The sequence below is a fragment of the Schistocerca serialis genome, chromosome 6 (assembly GCF_023864345.2).
Source record: "Schistocerca serialis cubense isolate TAMUIC-IGC-003099 chromosome 6, iqSchSeri2.2, whole genome shotgun sequence".
NCBI lineage: Eukaryota > Metazoa > Arthropoda > Insecta > Orthoptera > Acrididae > Schistocerca > Schistocerca serialis.
Genome location: NC_064643.1, coordinates 304,065,653 through 304,082,659, shown reverse-complemented (window position 1 = coordinate 304,082,659; position 17,007 = coordinate 304,065,653). Strand labels below are relative to the sequence as shown.

General features: G+C 39.1%; 1 protein-coding gene across 1 annotated transcript in view; it reads left to right on the top strand.

The window, feature by feature from the left end:
• The window catches only part of LOC126483854 (transmembrane 9 superfamily member 4), a 57,707-nt gene extending 52,556 nt beyond the window's left edge, over positions 1–5,151 (top strand). The window contains exons 9-10 of the mRNA XM_050107069.1: positions 2,810–2,993; positions 3,510–5,151. Coding sequence (XP_049963026.1) covers positions 2,810–2,993; positions 3,510–3,749 — 424 coding nt within the window. The 3' untranslated portion in view covers positions 3,750–5,151. The remainder of the gene's footprint in view (positions 1–2,809; positions 2,994–3,509) is intronic.
• The last annotated feature ends 11,856 nt before the right edge of the window (positions 5,152–17,007 follow it).

Here is a 17,007-nt window from a genome sequence, read left to right as displayed (position 1 = left end):
GTGATCAACTGCCACACAGAGTTCTATGCTTATAAAAAAAATAGGAAACCTTACTTTTGGGATTACCCTCATAATTAAAATTGTGAGAATTTCTCATTTCTGATTTTATGGGTCCTTGCATTTGATTTCAGTTATTTCCTGGATGTCAATATGATACCACATGTTATTATCTTCAGGCTTATGCATTTATGGAACCCTTGCTTGTATTTTTATGTTATCCACTGATCCTCCATTAGCTCATTATCTGCACTATTTCTTATTGCAGACACTCCAACAAAGAATGCCTAGATCCATTTAATAAAATCAGTTCATATGTCTGTCTACTCGGTTGTGCCTATTTACTTGCTGTCTTGCCTCTTTTCATTGTCAGTGATAGTTATTAGCAGAGTAATGACTGCAGCAGCTTCATTAAATCCATGACTGATTCTATATGTTAGAGGGGTTGACATCTTTGTGACCACCTTAAATACTCGGCATGTACAGATAAAATTTAATGTGTGTGGTATTATTTGTGAGTGTATTCCATCAATGGTTTCTTTTACCATGCTTTGAAAGTTAGTTACTTAATCTACATACTGTTTGTGTGGTACTTCACTTAGCAACTTACTCATGTTTGTTCTCCAGGCGGTTGAGCCAGGACCATTTAATCCAAAAGGTCACTCTGGCAGTTTTAAGAAAGTAATGCAAATTGCTGTTTACCAGAAAACTTACCTTCCTGTCACACTGAAAGTATTCTGATAGAACTCATGTGTCGTAATGTACGTCCCCTCAAATAACTTCCGGAAGGTTGCACTAGTGTACCCTTATAATATTGCTCAGGCTTATTTCATATACACAGCCAGCCACTGCCAGGATCTCAAAATGGCCCTCATGCATTATTTCTTTCCTTTGTGGGTTGGGAAGACATTACTTGCAGCAATAAGTGAATTGCTAGTTGGACATAGACGTTTGTATTTAGGCATTTGCAAGAAATGGTTGCATCAGCAGGCATGACATGATGAAACAAGATGTCACCCACGTCATGTCAGCAGATATGAAATGATGAAATAAGGTATCACCCAGATATACTTTGAGCACTAAGTTCAAAATGCATGTTCGAGCATAAGGTCTGTGACTAGTGCCCTCTCTTCTTTCTGTTGTGGCTAGATGTTATTTGTTGGCACCAATTTTATCAGTAAAAAGTAAAGAGGTGCAGGCAGTTATGGTTCCAGAAGAGCGTGTTTTGTCCTGAAGAGGATTGGCCATCAATAGTGAAAGAATGATGAGAGTGGTGAAAAGCAAGATATAGCTGAAGAAAGCTGCTTTTACATGGAACTTAATGGTGATTGTGTTAGATGTGAACAGTAAATGACTAGTGGAATGTGATATTTTCTGACAAATCAGTATTTTCCACAGTGACTGATGTGTCTGTTGTGATCTCAGATATGTCTCCGAATAATTTTGCAGCGGCTTTATGTCGGTGACAGTTTGGTGCTGGAAGTGTTCCCTTGGTGTTGAGACACTTAAAGATAAATGGCAGACTTAATGCTGCTCAATATACTCATATTATGGATAATGTTATGATCTCATCTTTGTGACAAATATACCTTGAGGGATTAATCTGTTTCCGGCAGCCTCCAATACATTTAACAGATGCAGTGCAGGAGTGGTTTGGAGAAGAGAATGAGATTTTTCTTCTCAGCTAGCCTCCTCCTGCACCGAACCTCAGCCCATTGAAAACATACGGTTGCAAATGAAATGGACCATGCAAGAAAACTAGCCTGACTTCGTGCCAAGGACCTCTGTCAATGTGTGATGCATGGGAGATGTGGCAGAAAATGGAGGACTTATTACTCAGCTCAAAGACTTTGTCAGATGCAGATGGTAATTGAAGTGGAAGGACTGTGAACAGGACATTAAGTGGTACAGAAACCACAAGTGCTATTTTGAAGGCTGGTAAAATCTTATTGTGAACTGTGAAGTTCATTGTATTAATTTTTGGTTTTCTATAAACAAACAAATTAACACAGTAGAACAAAAAATAATTACTAAAATTGTGGTTTGGTCTGAATCTTGGAATTGTACAGTTGTTGTTGACCAAATGATTAGGCTGCCGAACTGGAAAGTCATTATACTGGGTTGTGTGATATCCAAATATAGCTTGCTGTTTTCAGATGGGTGCATGCTTCATGATGAGTATCAGAAAGTTGTTACTCTTGGAGTTACACTCACAAGTGTCCATAATCTTCATGAGCAGTCCTATAAACTCTGTAATGTTACTGGCTCCTGCATAACACAGCTGGTAATCAATTTTCAGCCATTGCTACCTTATGTACTATGAAGTTTTATAATTCCGTTTAAAATATTTTTATGTATTTTGTGGACTCATCTGTAAATGGTTTGCAATATTTAAACACAAATTAATTTATTAACCTGTAAATGTACTCATTTCACATGATTATAATATATTATTAAAGTGGCCCATGGAATGTGTGACTAATACACCAACTATTCAGCCATCCAACCAGCTAGCCAACCAACCAATGAAACCTGCTTCAGCTAACTGGAGTTTGGTTTCCTAGAATTTTCTGAAGTCATTCAATGTGAACACTGTCATGTTTGTCAGTCTCTTAATAGATATCACACCTATTCATGTCCAGTTGAACTTCAGTCTCCCCCTCCCCTCCTCCTCCATAAATGACTGTGAAGTCAGTGTGCTGTTCCACAACAGAAAACGGCTTTTAATTAGAATTAGAGTCTTGTTAGTGATTAGAATTGAAGTTTGGAGTATTCATAAATAAGCAACTTTTTGTTATTCCTTTGTTTTCAGCACTTTAATGGCAGGTGTACTGCCATTTGGAGCTGTATTTATTGAGCTGTTTTTCATATTCTCTGCAATTTGGGAAAATCAATTCTATTATCTGTTTGGTTTCCTGTTCCTTGTGTTCATTATCTTGGTGATATCATGCTCCCAGATATCAATTGTAATGGTGTACTTCCAGCTGTGTGGTGAGGTAAGCAGTGCATTTTTCTTCTAAGAAAATCAGTAAAGTATTAGTTTATTACCTGATACCTAAACTGCAGGAAAACACAGGAAAGAATTTAATATAAGCAGGAACACTAGTTAATCTTTTTGGAAAACTATATTCACTGTTAATAAATGTGTATGTTGATTCAGAGTATGTACTCTGATAGAGCCACTGTAGTTAGAGATGTAACCTTTCAGAAATGTATGCTGTGTAACTGTCATAGTATAGTATGCTGTTTAAGAAGAAATTACATGTTCAAAATCGTGGGTGCGTGGATTGTCATGCCAATTTTTTAAATTACTTGTGTAGTATTTAATACAGAGTAACACACACACACACACACACACACACACAGACGTGGACAGTGTCTATGATCTCCAGATATTTTTATGTACACATGCCGCAAGTCAGTTGGTTTTCTGTTAGTTGGTTCTGTCTGTTGGTTTACTGTACAGCCCGCTAAAGACTTTTATTTGTAACTGGTGCATTTTCTTTTTTCAGGATTACCATTGGTGGTGGAGAAGTTTTGTAGTTTCAGGAGGGTCAGCAATATATGTCTTTGCATATTCAGTATTTTATTTTGTCACCAAGCTGGAAATAACAGAGTTCATTCCCACATTGTTATATTTCGGCTACACAGCTATTATGGTGATAACATTTTGGCTTCTTACTGGAACTATTGGTTTTTTTGCAGCATATGCATTTATTCGGAAGATTTATGCTGCTGTGAAGATTGACTGATATTTTGAATTTGTTGTGCAGCAGATCTCACGGACTGTGGTTATTTATGAAAGTGGGGACCATTGGCAGTTGGAGAATCCCTCATGTCATCTTTACTGTTGTAGTTAAAGGTTGTAATTCTGCAGTTTTGTTTGAAATCAACACTCTCTAAGCAGTACTGAGAGCTGTGGTTGCAGCAGTGAAAGAAATTGTAAAGCTCGGTAACCTAATAGTCTCAGTACTGTCAGTCACACAATACCAAAAAAAAAAGAAAAAGAAAAAAGTTTTAATATGTGATTATCATATATTTAAATGTGCAAATATATTTTAATAAAGTTCTTCATTAGTGAGAGCTTGCTGCATATGTTACCACTGGACAGGAATGTGGTGATAAGAGAGCTGCATCCTGTGTTCTCTCTATGATGAGAATTTATATCAGTAATATTGTGCTGTACTGGCTGTTTTCTCAGATGTATAGTTTGCAAATGAATGTGTAAAAGTGTTTGCATGTTCTTTATTGACCATGATATTGTTTAGTAGTAATATCTTGTATTTACTAGCAATGAACACAGTTTCTTAAAAATATATTTTTATGTAATATAAAAAGTGTAAAAACATAATATATCTCTGAATGCTCTACTTTGACATATACCAATTTTATTTAACAATTATGAGTTAATGTGTATTGTGTACCTTATTCTGTATGATGTCTTATAAAGATTTGTTCAGTGAAGTTGTGGTTTACAGATGTATTGTCCTACTGGAGTCTCTTGTGTGCTTATTGGATTACAGTAGTTCAGGAAAGTGCTTCATTTGTGTGTTGTAATATTAAATACTGAAAAAATTATAATCACAGATGGAGCTTTAATTGTGTGCCCGTCTCTTAATGTTGATAGCGTATACAGTTGGAGTAAAGATCATTTTATATTTCCAAATTTGCAAGTGTAATTAAGTTTGAAAGTAAGTGGAAGTAACTGTGTGTGTGTGTGTGTGTGTGTGTGTGTGTGTGTGTGTGTGTGTGAGAGAGAGAGAGAGAGAGAGAGAGAGAGAGAGAGAGAGAGTTTAATATAGATTATATTGCCATTTTGTACTTCTCTCAGCCATTGCACAATTTAATGAATCTGTGTGTTATGGAGCATTATATCAATAAGTGAAAGTTGTTTGTTATTTTGTTTGTAACAGGCATTTTTAAATTATTTTGCTGCCTGAATAAATGTGCATGACCTGTGATAGTTTTATGTATTGTATTTATTTATTGACCATGGAAACAAGTACTAGGAATTGATTATTAGTATAGGACAAAGAGTGGAAGGACTGTCCAGTTATACTGATTCAGGTACTGCCGATGACACTTCAATCGCAGAAGTTTCAGTATTAAATGTAAAACAAATGAATTACCAATAAACAAACTGCATATCCTCAAGACTAATTCATTATTGTTGTGGTTTTTTTAGTACTCTTTGTGTTCTTTCAAGAGTTGTGTTGAACCACACAGTCATAGGTCAGTCAATTGCTTAACAGTGTTTAAGCAACTGCAAGGCATATATATGCATCAGTAATTAAAACTATGCATTACAAGCAGTGTTGGCAGCTATAAGAAATTGATGCAACTTTGACAAGCACTGCTTTAGAGTTCTAAATTAAACATCAAATTTGAATAATGCAAAATGCCTCTAATTCTAGAACCGTTAACTTGCTGTAAGATTTACATAATCATTGGATATAGACTGTACTTAGTGACAAATAAAAGGTTGCTGCTTTCGTATTGAGATAAATGAGGAAAGCTTTATACTGTCTAAAGTCTGTCATTATGGTAACAATGATGATAAATGCTCATTAGTCTGCATACAATAAAGGTTTAATGTTTTACTGTTGTAAAGAAAGTAATAGTCATTCTTCCTGAATATAGTCCAAATTTGAATGAGAGTGTGTGATGATTTGTTGCTGATTGTTGTAAAACATTATTTTGTAAATAATTTAGGAGTAAAAGGGGCAACTCGCCGAACAATGGCAGACTTGGGTCATCAAAAAAGAACGAAAACTTTGCTAGCTTCTGGATGGATCCTTTTACGAGCTAGAATGCATGTAGTGGCCCTGGTGTTTGCAAGTGCGCCCACATGTTCTAACTTGTCATAGAATTCATCTGAAAGCAAGCAAAGTTTTCATTCTTTTTTTGTGCCCGTCAGTGACTCGACATGCCCACCATTCAGTGAATTCACCTATTTACTTCTAAATTATTTGCATTCTGTTGAACTTTCGTTACCATATAAACATTATTTTGTGATAGGTTCATACTGCTTTATGAAAATTTTCTGCAATTTGTAACCAACATTTCATTATATAACTGTTCCGTGACAGTTATTTGTAAGGGGCATTCAAATGAAAGCTGGTCACTAGTGTAAAGTAAAGGTAACGATTTTATTAACTCAAAAATGTAATTGTACACAGTACACATACTAAAAAATAGTCGCCAAAACTGTTCAGACATTTATCCCATTGCGACACTAGTCAGTAGATTCCATCCTTGAAGAAGCTAGTAGGCTGCTGTCGGGTCCAGGCCTGGATGGGGGTGGGTACCGATGCTGATAACCAGTAACCGATGGATCTCGTCCACAGTGATTATGCAGTTCTCCAAGACTAAAGCATTCACGTCTGCAACCATTTCCGGTGTTATAACACAATGAGCCTGTCCAGGACGACCATAGTCTTCCAGTGACTCGCGCCCCTGTAGGAATTTTTTGTGCCATTCCACAAAACGAACGACTCGGACTGTACTCACCACACAGATCCTTCATCCATCTATACATTTCACGGCCTCCTACTCCCTCCGCCGCCAAAAATCGAATCACTCCTCGTTGTTCCTGCTTACTCGCCAGTATGTTCGGTAGTGGACAATAACTTGTGTGACCACCTTCTCTTTGGCGTGAAACCACACTGGTGCTATGCAACATCGAACGGTGCACATGGCGCCACCATGCCTGCAGTTACGTGGTGCCACTTTACGTGTAAGGCAAAGGTAGAAGCACTGACCCGGTTTCATTTGAATGAACCTCATATAATAATTGTGCTTGAGAAAGTTTTTGAAATAATTAATTTATTTCACATATTAAATTTTAATTGGTATGAGTGCATTTATGATTACAACCACATGTACTCCATAAGTCACTGTACAGAGTGTTGCAGTGTGTGCTTTGTACCATTATTAACTACTCTGTGTCCTACTTGTTTCATGTGTGCAGTGAGCAAAATGTGGATTTAATGAGCTCCTATATGCTTATTAATATACCTTATGTTATCCTCATGGTTCCTATCCAGAATAAACAATGAAGATAGAGTGATTGCACAGTATATCACAAATCTGGTTCTCTGAATTTATCTAAGAGGATTTTGTGAGAACATTACCATTCTTCCAGCTATTTCAATTTTAGTCTTTGTTACCATTTGATATGGTTTCGTATTATGATCCTAACAGAATATTGCAAATTCTTTAAACATCTTCCATCAGGCAAGTTTGGTAATGAGTCAAAAGATGGAAAGAGTATTGTAGATCAGGTAGCTCTATTGTTAAATTTAAAAGGTAAACTGCAGTTTCCTGCAATTTTTCCAACTAATCCATGTCTTCCATACTACCAATTTTACATATTTATTCCATTTCACATTGTGTTGTAGTATTACTCCCAGATTTATAAATAATGTAACAGGCTTTAGAAGACAAAATGATAAAGATGTCCAGATGAACTAAACTATCTTGGTGGCTTAAATTTCTTGTGGAAGTATGAAACATTTTGACATTATTTGTTCACATTTTATGCGCGAACCTTCAGTCCCCTTCAAGTACTCACCATTTGCACTAATACACTTGTGTAATCTGTTATTCAGTTTTTCAAAACATTGTTTAAATTCATCTTTAGTGATGCTTGACAGCAGCTCAGCAATATGAGCAAAACACATTACTTTCATGCATCTTCCCATTCTAGAAAACAAAGAGTGACATGGGGCAATGTCGGGTGAGTGTTGGGGGTGAGGAATAGGTGTCACCATTTTTAGTCAAGAACTGTTGTACACAGGGTTGTGTGAGCAGGGGTGTTGTCATGATGGAAAAACCACTCACCTAACTGCCACAAATCGGGCTGCTTCTGTAACACACTGTTACATAATCTTTTCAAAATTTTCAAGTAGATTGCCTGGTTAACTGTCTGACTCTGCAGAACAAACTCTCAATGGTCGACGCCTCACATAAGAACATCAAATCAGCATTGTTTTAATGTTTGATTTCACCTGACGAGCTTTCTTGGGGCGAGGTGAACTTGAAGTCATCGACTGGCTTGATTGTTGCTTCGGTTCAGGATCTGAAGCATAGCATGAAGTTTTGTAACCTGTGATAATTTTTGAAAAAAAAAAAAAAGGTTGGATCATTTTGCGACTCTTTTCAGAGCAGAGCATGCTTCCATGCGACTTCATTTTTGTTCAGCAATCGTTGCACGAATTTCTCAGCCATGCTTATCATTCCTTGTTGTGTTTGGGTACACCTCTTTATTGTGTCACAAGGTTCAGTGCTTGGCGCACTTCCGTTCTTAGTCTACATAAATGATTTACCTAGGACATTCAAGGACCATTCAAAAAGTGTAATGTTTTCTGATGACATTATTGATAAAGGGCTCAAATACATCCATACTAGTCACAGCCAGGAGAATAATGGAACAAGCGGTTCAGACATTTTATCTCTTACAAATGTTGTTATGCACTCCCACACAAATCAAAATTACTTACAGGTACAAGAAGTGAAGATCAAAAAGATTACTCTGGATGACGCTCATGTGTGAATTACTTGGGCATCCAGATATATAACAGATTGAGATAGCACTAGCATATAGATAAAATTACAAAACACACACACGCGCGCACGCACACACACAGTTCTGCCTGCTTTGCGGTTATGTCTCTCTCATTGTGTTGACCTGCAGTCAGGATCACTAGCATGCTTTCATTCTATACAGTCTTATGGCATAATCTACAAGGCAATGCTGCAAAGACAAAAAAGATTATTTAGTCTACAGGAGTGTGCAATAAGCAAATTATGTTAAATTGACAATCGAACATCTTACAGAAGCCGCTCCAAGGATGTAGGGATTTTTAAATTTGCATGCCAATAGATATACTTCCGAATGATATTTTGGATCATTACAAGAGTAGGATGAAATGTGCAATTCACAACCACACTATTGGAACAAAGTCATTTTCATATGGACATTGTATCTCTTCAGGGATTCACAGTGGTTACTGGTAGATAAAACCAAAGCAAAAGAATACCTCAGCAGCCACTCCTTCAATTTATAAAAAAAATGTTGTACTTGAGTATGTAAACTCCACACAACTAGTAATTGTATTAAAAGAGGTCTTGAATTTGCCAGTATATAGACAGTGGAGAGTAAACTGTACATTGCTTTGTTTGAATTGCCATCTGCTGTGGCCGAGCGGTTCTAGGTACTTCTGTCCGGAACCGCGCTGCTGCTACAGTCGCAGGTTCGAATCCTGCTTCGCGCGTGTATGTGTGTGATGTCCTTAGGTTAGTTAGGTTTAAGTAGTTCTAAGTCTAGGGGACTGATGACGTCAGATGTTAAGTCCTACAGTGCTTGGAGCCATTTGCACATGTTTTTGTTTGAATTAGTAAATAAAAATGGGAGCTGAGAAACATAGGCTACTTGTGTATAGTACTCTAGCAAATCATGATCGGAGGTAATCTATTCAGACTGCTAATGAAGAGAACTACTTACAGATTACTTTACATAAGTATATCAGGAGAAAAATAGCTGCTTTGAAAGGGGGGAATGTGTCTTACAACTCACCTGTGGTTTTTTGATGCAGTTCTTCAAACAAAGCATTTTTGTAATTTTAGACAGACTGCTATAACCTGTTTTTAAACTGGGAAATAAAAGATAAGTATTTGTATTAAACGTTAGAGTTTTGCAGAATTTAAGTCCCTGAGGCCACATATTCTGATAAGTTATGGTAATAGTGGATGATGAAGTTTCTTTCTTCTTTGATACCGAATATTTGGAGATTTTCAGTTTTCTGCCTTAGGTCACCTGCAACCTGTTACACACTTTTGCACCAAAGCATAAAATTCCATTCTGAACACTAGATAGTGGTGCATAGCCTATAATGAAATTGTTTTTAGTTCTAGTATTGTTTGTGAGTTCATAAGAAATTCGCTGTTATAAATCACAGACCCATTAAGGAATATACACTGGTGTCCAAAATTAAAGCAACAAACGACAATTTTGCAAGGTTGCAATTATTTTTCCACAAAACATTGTAAACAGGCAGTAAAGTAGAAACAATGTAAAGAACACACAGTGTAAACAACTGCAACATGGATAATGGTAGACAAAAATGTTCATTTCTTCCAACTTAAAAGATTTGCAGACATTCTGGAACTGGTTAATTTGCTCAGCATGGTGTTGTTACCACATCTGGCTGCAATACAGGCCTGACAAAGTCAGGGCATGCTATGAGTGATGTCATCAGTTTCATGTTGAGGCAATAACACCCATTCTTACTGCAGAGCTGCCTGTAAGTCTTTGAGAGTGGTTGGTGGATGCTGACATAATGCAACCTGTATCCCTAGCGCATCCCAGACATGCTCTATGAGATTAAAATTGGGAGAGTTTGCAGGCTATGCAGTGCATGTAGTATCTTCCATTTCTAACACCTGTGCCCCATGAGGTCAAGGATTATCGTCCATCAACACAAAGTCTGGGCCCACACCACCTCGTAACAACCGCATGTGAGGTCTCAAGATCTCGTTGCAATACCTGACAGCAGTTAAACCATGCCGATTCAGTGGTCAACATAATCCATGTCCACACCATTAAGGATCCTCCTCATATTTATGTCTTTCCACCATGCTTGGATTCCAAAATTGTGTTGCACGGTCCCTCCAGATGGGAATGCGTTGAGAATCTTACTCCAGACCAAATCAGGACTCATCTGCGAAAATAACTCTGGCTCAGTGTTCAACTGTCCAGGTGGCATGTTGATGACTCCACTCTAGATGTTTCCTTCTGTAAAGATGCATCAGAGGTACACAAACAGAAGGACTCTGACAATGAAGACTACTCTGCCGAAGCCTTCTGTATACCATTTGTCTCGATACAACCTGTCCAGTGGATGCTGAGAGATCAGATGCCAGTTTCCGTGCAGTACTATGGTGGTATCACTGCACCCTCTTTTTGATGTCGTACAGGGGATAGGCAAAATAATGTGAACAGTGGTAATAATGGGATGGTTGTGTTTGGCAGTCAACAACGCAGGTAAGACACGTGCTGCAATGGACTGTACGTGTGTGGTACAGACTAGGCATCAGTGCAGGTTGTTTATGAGTTTTGCACACTTCATATTTGTATTCAGAGGTCGAGGTTGAGGTTGAGGTCCAATGAAGGACATAAACGAGTTCCAAAGAGGGCACATTGTGGGGGTCCGATTAGCTGGAGCATCAGTAACCAAGACAGCCAACTTACTGAATGTTTCAAGAGCAACTGTTTCAAACAGTCATGACAGCCTACACAAAGCATGGAAAGACATCATCTGTAAACCTAATAGTGGGCGCAAATCAAAACTAAATGACAGAGATTGTCATACACTAATATGAATTGTGTCAAAACAACAAAAAGCTGTGCCAGCTAAAATGGCTGCAGAGCTCAATAGCCATCTTCGAGACCCAGTATCGGCACTGTCTGCCGAGAACTCTGTAAGGTGAATATTCATGGTCGAGCTGCTATACTGAAATCAGTGATGACAACTAATGCAAAGAAGTGTAAAACATGGTGTCAGAAGCATAAATCCTGGACAGCTGATCAGTGGAAACATGTCGTATTGTCCAATGAGTCAGCATTTTCATTATTTCCAACATCGGGCCGGGTTTACGTCTGGATAACGCCAAAAGAATCCTACAGTCCTGATTGCTTGATTCCAATGGTAAGGCATGGAGGTGAAAGTGTGATGGTGTGGGCAGCCGTATTCTGCTGGTCCTATCTTTAATCTCAAAGGCCGTGTCACAGCCAATGATTATGTGAACATTTTAGGTGATCAGGTGTGCCTCATGATTCACATTCTGTTCCCCAACAATGGTGCCATATTGCAGGACAATAATGCACCCATTCACACAGCCAGGACAGTACAATCGTGGTATGAGGATCATGTAACTGGACTGCACCGTCTTCCCTGGCCAGCAAAGTCCGGATTCGAACATTATCAAACCCCTGTGGGTGGTACCGGAGCGCAGACTCTGGAGCAGATTTCTGCCTCCCTCATCACCACAGGAGTTAGTAAAGGTTCAGATCGAAGAGTGGCATAACATTCCACTGGAGACTATACAATCATTATATGCCAGAATACCAAGAACAATCGCAGCTGTATTACGGGCAAATGAGGGTCCAACCCCTTATTGATAAACCATTCCCTAGTAAGTGCAGGTGTTCACATAATTTTGCCCATCCCCATAATGGTTGGCCCTGCCCCAGTCTTCAAGACACTGTTTTGGCCTCTATAAATTGTCAACACATCCAAGAAATAACAGAACAATTCACATGAAGCCTTCAGGTCACATCAGTTTGCGACTGTCTTGCTTCCATTCTTCTTATGGTGCTCCGCAATAGAGTCTCTGGTAGGCATCTTCCTTGTGCCATACTGCATTGCCTGTGACTGTATACACAGTGACTGTGGATGTGGAGCTATCCGGCAAACACTACCTCATTTGATAGGTACCTTGACAATATCGGCATGTTGTCCATGGATAGGAATGCCATCTTCCATACAGAACACAATTATACAGACATCTGTTGGCATTTTATATGATTGTACTGTGAGTCAGACACAACATGGGAAAATAGCAGTGTGTTGCTTTAATTTTGGACACCATTGTATGTTTTGGCATGTAAGTGTAGGAATATCCAGGTCCCCGGGGAAGCTGCTGCAAGATGTTCAGCGAATAACTTTATATAGTTTGCTTACTGCACACTTCTGTAGGCCACATTTACAGATGCTAGTTGTGTTGACATTGTAATTATGCAGTGAGACAGAACCGAGTAAACATATTGTAGAAATCCTTCCTGCAGGTCAAGACAGTGAGAGAGATTTCTAACTGCAAAACGGGCAGAACTGAGCTTTTTGATTAATTTAACTATGTGCTGGTGCTACCTCAATTTATTATCAATGTGGATGCACAGGAAGAACCTCATCCAGTGTATACTCATTGATCTTTACTTCTTGTTCTTGTGAGGCATTTTGATTTGTTTGGAAGTGCCTAATATATTTCTTTCCTTCTCATCCCATCTAGTAAGTCTTCCCTGACTGGATGACTTTTCCAAACTCTGCTCTGTTCCTTAAACCTATCCAGCCCTCTTCATTCACCCCTCTTCTTTATCCTTCAACCCTTTCGCTGGAAGAAGGAGCCACTGGCTCCGAAAGCTTGCATACCTACTACTTGTTTAATATGTGTCTTCTTCTGCAGCCGCTTAGTGAGTAGATTTTTTATCTATCCAATAACGTAATATGTTCCTTTGTAAGATTAAGGGTTGAGCTGTTAGCTGTGAACTATTTGTAAGCCTGTTTCATTACTGTTCTGCCAGCCACGGTGGCCGAGCAGTTCTCGGTGCTTCAGTCCGAAACGATGCGACTGCTACAGTCACAGGTTCGAGTTCTGCCTCGGGCATGGATATGTGTAATGTCCTTAGGTTATTTAGGTTTAAGTAGTTCTAAGTTCTAGGAGACTGATGACCTCACATGTTAAGTCCCATAGTCCTCAGAGCCATTACTGCTCAGGTTCTCTGTCAAATGGATGTACTGGGTGATCAAAAAGTCAGTATAAATTTGAAAACTTAATAAACCACGGAGTAATGTAGATAGAGAGGTAAAAATTGACACACATGCTTGGAATGACATGGGGTTTTATTAGAACCAAAAATAAAAACAAAGTTCACAAAATGTTCGACAGATGGCGCTGGACAGCAAAATGTCAGTGACTGTGCATGACAATCGGGTATAAAAGGAGCTGTAATGAGAGAGAGAATCAGATGCGCCAGCAGTCGCAGCATGTTAACATTACCTGAAAAGGCGCTTTTAGTGAAGCTGTCCTCCCCCCCATGAACCATGGACCTTGCCGTTGGTGGGGAGGCTGGTGTGCCTCAACGATACAGATAGCCGTACCGTAGGTGCAACCACAACGGAGGGGTATCTGTTGAGAGGCCAGACAAACGTGTGGTTCCTGAAGAGGGGCAACAGCTTTTTCAGTAGTTGCAGGGGCAACAGTCTGGATGATTGACTGATCTGGCCTTGTAACACTAACCAAAATGGCCTTGCTGTTCTGGTACTGCGAACGATTGAAAGCAAGGGGAAACTACAGCCGTAATTTTTCCCGAGGGCATGCAGCTTTACTGTATGATTAAATGATGATGGCGTCCTCTTGGGTAAAATATTCCAGAGGTAAAATAGTCCCCCATTCGGATCTCTGGGCAGGGATACTCAAGAGGACATCATTATCAGCAGAAAGAAAACTGGCACTCTACGGATCGGAGCGTGGAATGCCAGATCCCTTAATCGGGCAGGTAGGTTAGAAAATTTAAAAAGGGAAATGGATAGGTTAAAGTTAGATATAGCGGGAATTAGTGAAGTTCAGTAGAAGGAGGAACAAGACTTTTGGTCAGGTGAATACAGGGTTATAAATACAAAATCAAATAAGGGTAATGCAGGTGTAGGTTTAATAATGAATAAAAAAATAGGAGTGCGGGTAAGCTACTACAAATAGCATAGTGAACGCATTATTGTGGCCAAGATGGATACGAAGCCCACGCCTACTACAGTAGTACAAGTTTATATGCCAACTAGCTCTGCAGATGATGAAGATATTGAAGAAATGTATGATGAGATAAAAGAAATTATTCAGATTGTGAAGGGAGACGAAAATTTAATAGTCATGGGTGACTGGAATTCGGCAGTAGGAAAAGGGAGAGAAGGAAATGTAGTAGGTGAATATTGACTGGGGGTAAGAAATGAAAGAGGAAGCCGCGTGGTAGAATTTTGTGCAGAGCATAACTTAATCATAGCTAACACTTGGTTCAAGAATCATGAAAGAAGGTTGTATACATGGAAGAACCCTGGAGATACTAAAAGGTATCAGATAGATTATATAATGGTAAGACAGAGATTTAGGAACAAGGTTTTAAATTGTAAGACATTTCCAGGGGCAGATGTGGACTCTGACCACAATCTATTGGTTATCAACTGTAGACTAGAACTGAAGAAACTGCAAAAAGGTGGAAATTTAAGGAAATGGGGCCTGGATAAACTGAAAGAACCAGAGGTTGTACAGAGTTTCAGGGAGAGCATAAGCGAACAATTGACAGTAATGGGGGAAAGGAATACAGTAGAAGAAGAATGGGTAGCTTTGAGGGATGAAATAGTGAAGGCAACAGAGGATCAAATAGGTAAAAAGACGAGGGCTAGTAAAAATCCTTGTGTGACAGAAGAAATACTGAATTTAATTGATGAAAGGAGAAAATATAAAAATGCAGTAAATGAAGCAGGCAAAAAGGAATACAAACGTCTCAAAAATGAGATCGACAGGAAGTGCAAAATGGCTAAGCAGGCATGGCTAGAGGACAAATGTAAGGATGTAGAGGCTTATCTCACTAGGGGTAAGATAGATACTGCTTACAGGAAAATTAGAGAAACTTTTGGAGAAAGGAGAACCACTTGCATGAATTTCAAGAGCTTTGATGGAAACACATTTCTAAGCAAAGAAGGTAAAGCAGAAAGGTGGAAGGAGTATATAGAGGGTCTATACAAGGGTGACGTACTTGAGGACAGTATTATGGAAATGGAAGAGGATGTAGATGAAGATGAAATGGGAGATATGATACTGCGTAAAGAGTTTGACAGAGCACTGAAAGACCTAAGTCGAAACAAGGCCCCAGGAGTAGACAACATTCCATTAGAACTACTGACAGCCTTGGGTGAGCCAGTCCTGACAAAACTCTACCATCTGGTGAGCAAGATGTATGAGACAGGCGAAATACCCTCAGACTTCAAGAAGAATATAATAATTCCAATCCCAAAGAAAGCAGGTGTTGACACGTGTGAAAATTACCGAACTATCAGTTTAATAAGGCACGGATGCAAAATACTAACGCGGAGTCTGTACAGATGAATGAAAAAACTAGTAGAAGCCGACCTTGGGGAAGATCAGTTTGGATTCTGTAGAAATGTTGGAACACGTGAGGCAATACTGACCCTACGACTTATCTTAGAAGCTAGATTAAGGAAAGGCAAACCTACATTTCTAGCATTTGTAGATTTAGAGAAAGCTTTTGACAATGTTGACCGGAATACGCTCTTTCAAATTCTGAAGGCGGCAGGGGTAAAATACAGGGAGCGAAAGGCTATTTACAATTTGTACAGAAACCAGATGGCAGTTATAAGAGTCGAGGGACATGGAAGGGAAGCAGTGGTTGGGAAGGGAGTGAGACAGGGTTGTAGCCCATCCCCTATGTTATTCAATCTGTATATTGAGCAAGCAGTTGAGGGGGGGGGGGGGGGCGGGGGGGGAGGGGGGGGGGGGGGAAGAAAAAAAAAAAATTGGAGTAGGTATTAAAATCCATGGAGGAGAAATAAAAACGTTGAGGTTCGCCGATGACATTGTAATTCTGTCAGAGACAGCAAAGGACTTGGAAGAGCAGCTGAATGGAATGGACGGTGTCTTGAAAGGAGGGTACAAGATGAACATCAACAAAAGCAAAATAAAGGATAATGGAATGTAGTCGAATTAAGTCGGGTGATGCTGAAGGAATTAGATTAGGAAATGAGACACTTAAAGTAGTAAAGGAGTTTTGCTATTTGGGGAGCAAAATAACTGATGATGGTCGAAGTAGAGAGGATATAAAATGTAGACTGGCAATGGCAAGGAAAGCGTTTCTGAAGAAGAAAAATTTGTTAACATTGAGCATAGATTTAAATGTCAGGAAGTCGTTTCTGAAAGTATTTGTATGGAGTGTAGCCATGTATGGTAGTGAAACGTGGACGATAAATAGTTTGGACAAGAAGAGAATAGAAGCTTTCGAAATGTGGTGCTACAGAAGAATGCTGAAGATTAGATGGGTAGATCACATAACTAATGAGGAGGTATTGAATAGAATTGGGGAGATGAGGAGCTTGTGGCACAACTTGACTAGAAGAAGGGATTGGTAGGTAGGACATGTTCTGAGACATCGAGGGATCACCAATT